Source organism: Seriola lalandi, unplaced genomic scaffold, assembly GCF_002814215.2.
Source record: "Seriola lalandi dorsalis isolate HSWRI2012SDOR001 ecotype SW California unplaced genomic scaffold, Sedor1 jcf7180002054343, whole genome shotgun sequence".
Classification (NCBI taxonomy): domain Eukaryota; kingdom Metazoa; phylum Chordata; class Actinopteri; order Carangiformes; family Carangidae; genus Seriola; species Seriola lalandi.
The window spans coordinates 241,528-248,952 of NW_019524896.1; the positions used below are offsets into that span (position 1 = coordinate 241,528).

The window sequence follows — 7,425 nt, forward strand, 5'->3', positions numbered from 1 at the left end:
GGAGGGAGGGGGGAGACATCCGACTAAAAGCAGCACTAGCATCTTCCCCCGCCTTACAACCAAACGGCTGCTTGGTTTGCAGTATTTTTTAAAATGCTCCCATCCGTCCAGTTCAGCTGTTTCATCTACTGCATAAGCCGACTGGCTCTGCTGCTGATTCTCAGGGGCTATCTTCGCTGCCGGGATCTGAAGGATTGAATGTGCGGACAGGTCGGGCGTTAAGTGACAGAACGGACACATTTCCTGGGGGGCGGGATTAGGGGCCACGGTCACCCAAAGCAGTTCATTCAAACTCCGGAGTGTTCGTTTCTGAGATTCACATGATGTGGTGAAAACTCTGTGAAAATACTGTACGTCTCAGTCCTCCCTCCGAGATAAATTCGCTGTGGTTCGTAACAACGGGAAAACGTGTGGCGTTGGTCCTCAACGCTTTGGGAATCAGACCGATGACCGTGATGAACCGGGGCCGAAACTCATGCTCATATTTCACATATTCTGTCATGTGATTCACGACTGAGCAGGGTGAATGTAAACAAACCAAATAACCAAAGCACAACAACCTGCTTTTGAAAGACAATTAAAAAAAAAAAAAGAAAAATGGAGTGAGAGATTGGGTTCCTGATGGCGGAGGTGTGCAGGTTCAGATAGCCCTTGAGAATCTGCTTTCTCACCACTGTGGCAGCAGCATCGGGAAAAAAAAAGAAAAAAAGAAAAAGTCGTTTCCTTGCAGCTTCGCTCGCTTTGTGGCGCTGCATGAAATGACCTGAAACAATAACACAGTTGCAGATGTAGTGAATGACCCGGTGAATCCGAACAATGGTGGAGAATCTCTCTCCGTGTCCACGTCTTCCTCGTCTTAGCACTTTTGTCCCACCATCACCACCCTCTATCCCCGTCGGTTGTCGCCGCCTTTGCATGAAAAAGAAAAAAGAGAAAACAAACCCTCTTTGCTCTCGAGTCTCTCGCCGTCGACGTTCCTCAAGCCGTCGACGCTCCACCCACAGCTTCATGCCTCCTAACCGCTCACTTACATTCCCCTTACCTCTCAACCCCCCCGTCCCCACCCTCTCGCGTACCCTCCCCTCTCCTCACTCTCCCGGTCTCAGACGTAGCAGAGGTATAGGTAGGTCTTCTCTATGCGCCAGTCTGGGGGGATGTCTTCAGGCTTGTGGCCTTTCATGTGCTTCTGCATGGCTGACAGGCTGGGGCAGTACTCCAGGCAGATGGTGCATTGGTAGGGCGAGGCGCCATTGTGGGTGCGCAGGTGCTTGATCATGGCCGAGTAGTCCCTGGATCGCTGGTGGCACAGCTTGCACTCGAATGGCTTCTCACCTAAGGATGGTGGGGTGGGGTGGGGTTGAAGACAACAACTGTGTGAACCATAGAGCCAATAACAGCGTCTGTTAATCGGGGAATAAATGCACTGAACACAGAAATCAATCAAAAGAGGTTTTTCTGCAGCAGCTTCTGTCATTCACACTCACAACATTATCGGAACAATATGACAATTCACTTTGCAACAAGCACAATAAACGACTTCTTGTTGCAATGGGGGAATGTGTGGTAAAGCTTATATACACATACAGGAAATCTACTGTTTGTGTGTGTGCACAGTATGGATAAAGTGCTATGACATTGCAGTATTAACTACAGTCTGTGTCTGATTGTTGTCGTCACTACTTTCGGTTGTGGTAAGGTGCGTGGCGAGGTAACCGCAGAGATCCGGGGAACACGGGGACGCGGCGGGAACGTCGAGGAAACCAGAGTCCGGACTCCCATATCATTTAGGGTTAAAACTGCATGTGAGCACGCCTCCGAAAACCTTGGTAACAACCCCCTGCTGCACAGGAAACCTGCATGCACAGCTACAGTAAGTAGCAGGGAACATGAAATGCATTTAACTTCTGGGTTTGTTCTTTTTTTTACCAATTAACTCAGTGACACAGGTCATTATTACTGACAGGGATGTCGGCCAAAACTATAACAAAACCCACATAATTGAACCAAATTATCCTTTAATGGCAAAATATTGTGTCTTGGCAGCTGGGACTGCAGCATATGAAACCTGATGAAAACACAGAGTGTGTGTCAGAGAGAGACGAATAACCCATCACCACTCATTTAGAAACCACAGATTTCACCCTGTTGGCCCAAAAGAAACTCTGCTGTTGTTATGATAATTGGACCGAGCGCACAGTAAGTGACAAGTCAAAACCCAGGAGTGAAATCCCGACTGTCTCCTGAACAGCAGCGTGCAGCCTGTACTAACTCTTTAAAGTCATTCAAACTGCCTCTGGGTAATTGGTGCAACTCTAAGAGAAAGAAGAAGAAAAAGCTAAAAAATAAACTCTCCTGTAGTGAAGTTTGTTCACCTCCGGTAGTGTCGACACAGCGCCGGTCAGGTCCGTCAAAACATCCCTCCAGAAGATCACAGAGTCATCTTCTAATTATTCTTATGGTTGACGGGATAGAAAATCTTTTGTGTTCACTTGTTATCAATTCTAATTACAGTCTTTATTAAAAAAAAAAAAAAAAAAAAAAGACCATCAGACCTTCCACAACATGCAGTGCAACAGGAGAAAATGAAACGGAGATGTCCTGCTATTTAATCAAATGTACGACCAAGTGAATGTGGAAGCTGAGACTGTGCAGAGGAAAGACTTTAAGAAAACAGTCGTTTACAAACTCTGTGACATCCGATCGCCCAAAGACACCTGCGCAAAGTTCACTCTCGAACCTTCATAATACGAGAGAAAAGAAAAAGAGTCGGACTCGGACTGAAGCCGCCGTGTTCCCAGATCTCCGTGTTGTACATAAACCTCATCTATTCTTGAGAACATGATGAGAACATCCTAATATTCAGATTAAGATCTACAGTGATGTTTAAATACCTGGTATTTCTAATATATATACACGTATATACACAGCACGTCTAATCAACTAATCTCTGGTACATTACACATGACGCAGCTCCTGCCATAAAGGACTCCTGAAGGTGTCATAAATCAAAGTGCAACGCTGCTTTCTTGCTGTGGGGGCTGCTACATTCAAGAGGCACATTTCAAATTCAGCAACTGGCGGCCGACCTAAATGTGCTAATGATTTGAGTGATGGCAGGGAATAATCCACCAGCGCTCAAGCCGGCAGACGCAAATTAGACATGTAAATGCTGACCTTTACCAATGGCATTTGAAATGAGCTGTCGGAAGTGATCTGGCCCGCCGCTCGCTGTCACCTTTCAGCTGGAGCTTCACACACACACACACACACACACACACACGCGCTTGGCAAAACGAGCGAGTGCCTCTGCCGCTCGGTCTGTCTGTCCTTTTTTTTTTTTTTTTTTGGGGTGGGGGGGGGCCCTGGTTAACCTTGACCTCCGCTGGTGGGCGGGCCAGGCGCCATTTAGCCAATAAGCATAAATACAGTGTCGTGGCGTGCTGCAGCGTTGGACACCTGCGTGATCGCTTGATGATGTTGATAACCAGACTGTAAACTGGGTCGCCTCAAATAAGCAGCTAATAATGAATTGCGAATGGGCCCCAGGTATTGATCCGCCATTGGCATTTAGGATGTGTGGAGAGAAGGGGGCGGGGAGGTTAGGCTGCCAATGTCGATGATTCATCAAGCAGCTGCCTTTTGTGTGAGGTGGCCTTTGACTGTGAGCTTGTCACTTGCTCTTGTTATCTGCTGTTGCTCTCCGGCTTAGCGCAAAGCCCCCCTCCCCCACATTAAAGGTGAAAGGGTGGACGGGGGGGGGAGCCAATTATTGGACAGGCTGCCTTGATAGTGTGGCTTAACAGCTGGCTTATTGAATGGGAGATGGGAGGGTGCTGCTATGTGTGTGTGTGTGTGTGTGTGTGTGTGTGTGTGTTAGAGAAAAAGAGATGGTGAGGAAGCACAAAGCCTTGGCCGCGTGCCATCCTGGTGAGTCGTGGTATCCTCGCTCGGTCTGGTACGTCGCATGCACTCGTTCTCCAGGGCGCCCAGCTTATCACTGTGTCAACATCTTTATGGGGCTCTAAATATACTGGGATCAATACGAAGTCTTCTGAGACATTCATCTACTGTATCACAGCAACAGAGATATTCATCTGGTCTGCGCCTTGCAACTTGGATTTCCTTTAACAAGCTCCATATGCTGCATCAATATGTTTCAACACTGCCTTGATATGAGGGGCAATGAGGTATAATGTTGCACTCATATCAAATTATGAGATGTAGAAGAATGGGCTGAAATCTCGCTGCTGTTACTGTAGTTTAGGAACCGATATTAGCGTCTTTTTTAAACCGTATAATAATATGAACCGGCTTCGAGATGGCGCCGAACAAGGAGTCACCCGGCGATCACAGTACCTGTGTGCACACGGTAGTGGGTTTCCAGCTGGTGCTTGAGGCTGAACTTCTTCCCACAGCCGTTACATTCATAGGGCTTCTCCCCGGTGTGGATGCGCTTGTGGCCCTTCAGCGTGCTCTCGTCTCGGAAGCAGCTCCCGCAGAACTCGCATTCAAATGGATGGTCCCCCGCTGCAGAGTGGGGAGAGAAAAAGGCAGAGTTTACTTCATCTGAATACTGTTACATCTTTGAAATCGTCTGTGCCCAAAAAGCGACAGTTGAATGTCTCTACAACAACATACAGCGACACGACGACGAGCCGCATCACCGAATGTGCCGTCTTGTTATTTTGGTGAGTTTATGCACAACACCGGAGCGGCAGACACGCTATGTTTTTTTAATGGACACCCACTTTAAAGGCTTTAAAACACGAGCAGACAAACCGTGAGCCCTCTTTTGTCTTTCTCTACAAATCACCTGCACTGTTGTTTTGCTTTGTGTAAAGCCTTAAATAATTGTAGCCTGTCATGGCTGCTCACTGGCCATGAGATGTATTATTGACCACGAAGTCCCAGCCTCACAACGCACTAATGGATAACCTGACTGATGTGGCCAACCTGCAATAATGAGCCAAGTTTGTCATCACGGAATTTATTATCCTTTAATATATTAAAGGAATTTATTATCCTTTAATATATTTTCTTTCTTTTTGAATGACCAACCGTCAGAAACAAACTAGTAAACACTGCAGACTTCAGATGAGGCTAAAACATCCTCAATGAGTTTTAAACCCTTAAAACACTCCAGGTTAAAGGTTTTCATGGTCGGACATTAAAAAGCATCAGTTCGTCTTTGACGCTGCAGACGTTTGTTTAAATCCCCGTCAACCTTTGCTTTTTAATGAACCGTGTCTGCCATCTTTGTTTCTCTAGTTCGAGCTGCTTAAAGTGAACCCAGCCTCCACAACAGAGGCTGCTGTTACTTCTTGTTATGCTAGTTTTTCAGTCTACGTAACGCCACGTTTCCTTGCTCGTTTTGCGAGAACACGGCATCCGACAGACGCGGAGTAAACACGTGGTTTTGCCGACAGCGCTCCGTATGACGGCTCCTAAAATAACCTTCAGGCCTAAAAGTCTTATAAGAGGACTGAGCGTCAACTGTTACGTCTTCAGTACTTTGAAGATTTGGTTAAGATGGAATAATTTCAACATGAGAATAAGAGAAATTACCCTGTTTGCGTTTTCATACTTTCACTTTAACAGTGTCTATTTACTGTCACCACGCTGCCCCCCCCCCCCCGTCTCATCCTTTCACGCTGGGTAAACGTATTCACACTTTTAATTTACAGAGAACCATATGTCCAATCTGAGACGTTAAGACTTATTTCCGACACCGGCGTGGCCGCGTGCGTCGCACAGTACATGTGCGCCTTGGAAAATGAAAATGACAACAGGCATCACACTCTGCTCCTCAGGCTGCCAGAGCAGGTCCCCACGGGGCAGCTGTAATGGATATTCAGATGTCAATGATCAGGGATATTATGATTTGCAAGAGGCTCTCACTAGCAGTCCCAAGACTAATTGTATTCCCATGTTTGATGAGGAGCTCCTCTTTGCATCATTTGCCCCCCCCCCCCCCCCCCGTTACACTCTCCATCCAAGTAATGCTGTGGATATTTATTAATGTATTTCACTCCGCTGCTGCAGGTTTAAGTCACCATCAATGACCTATGCCTTTCATTATCTGCCTGTCCGAGCAGCAGCGTGCCAGGGAATAAATTGCATTTCTCGTTATGTGCTTCTGCCGCTGCCCCGCTGTTAAGAGACAATTTCACTTCCATCCTGCATATTTTATTTAACATTTTTCTGCCTGTACATACAGTACGCATGCATTTATTCAATTTTATTTAGGAGACACGGGAAAAAGGGATGAAAGAGGAACAAGAGACGGATACCCTTTAAATGCTGATCGCATTATGGGTGTGCTACACTTTCATGGAAGAAAACGTTTTCGATGCCTTGTGATGTTGGACGCCTTCCCATTAAAGAGAAGCTTTGATGGGGAAGGAGGGGTGTGTGTGTGTGGGGGTGGGGGTGGTGGTGGTGGTGTGGAGGGATAAAACAGAGACAGGGATGGAGCAGGAGATGTGGGTGTATATGGCGGCGGCGGTGGGGGCTGGGTAAAAATCAATAAAAGTGACAGTCTTTATTTGTCTGCATGAAGTTATCAGTGGCTCCCGCTGTAAGACATTGTGCTCTTTCTAGCGTTTCAACCACAGCAGAGATCACAATCCATCACGGAGCGCGGTGGGCTCGCGCGACGCCGCAAGAATAATAATTGAGCTCAGATTCACCTGTCTTTAATTAGGGCCTCCGATCAGACCAGCGAGTGGGATGCTAATACACAGCGGAGGCCTGTGGAGGGTTATTTATGCTTAATGTCCTGTTGCAGCGCTTAACGTCTGCTCTTGGAAAACATCATCAAAAATCTCAAATTAGCGGGAAGCGGCTCGCTGTCTTCCTCACACATGCAACACAAGGTTTTTCCCTTTAAAGAATGCACCAGGGTTTCTGCTCTGCATTATAATTACTGTAAAATACGTACACGTCACATTAGCGGTGGCCATTTTTCTTTGGTTTCAGAATGCTGTGGAAATCTCCCGCACAACCGTGACATGGATATGGATATGGTGTCTCTTTGCAGATGATCCGCAGCCTCGATTTGGATTAGACTTTCTGTGATAACATCTATCCATCTATCTATCTGTAAATAAACAGGTAATATGCCCCTTTTTCTATCTCATCCACACAGTGAAACAGAGTGTAAATATAATCTGATGTCCAGTATCAGGCGGGAAAAACAACAGACTGGTCTAAAATGCCAAGTGGCTGGCGTCCAGCTCCGGCAGCCTGTATGTGCCTGGGATGCATATCGTGCATGTTTATGTGCTGCAGCCACTCGGGGACGCCAAAGTGCAAAGTTGCACCGCAGAGCTTTAAATAAATCAGACACGATGCTATAATCACAACGTGAGGATGTGAAGGACCCGACAGGACTTTGTCGTTTTTTGTCAAGATATTCTCACGAGA

General features: G+C 46.7%; 1 protein-coding gene across 1 annotated transcript in view; it reads right to left on the reverse strand.

Moving 5' to 3' along the window:
* Nucleotides 1-13: 13 nt before the first annotated feature.
* The window catches only part of zbtb16a (zinc finger and BTB domain containing 16a), a 135,887-nt gene continuing 128,475 nt past the window's right edge, over nucleotides 14-7,425 (reverse strand). Inside the window, exons 6-7 of the mRNA XM_023407655.2 lie at nucleotides 4,357-4,527; nucleotides 14-1,332 (exon numbers count right to left, since the gene is read on the reverse strand). Coding sequence (XP_023263423.1) covers nucleotides 1,103-1,332; nucleotides 4,357-4,527 — 401 coding nt within the window. The 3' untranslated portion in view covers nucleotides 14-1,102. The remainder of the gene's footprint in view (nucleotides 1,333-4,356; nucleotides 4,528-7,425) is intronic.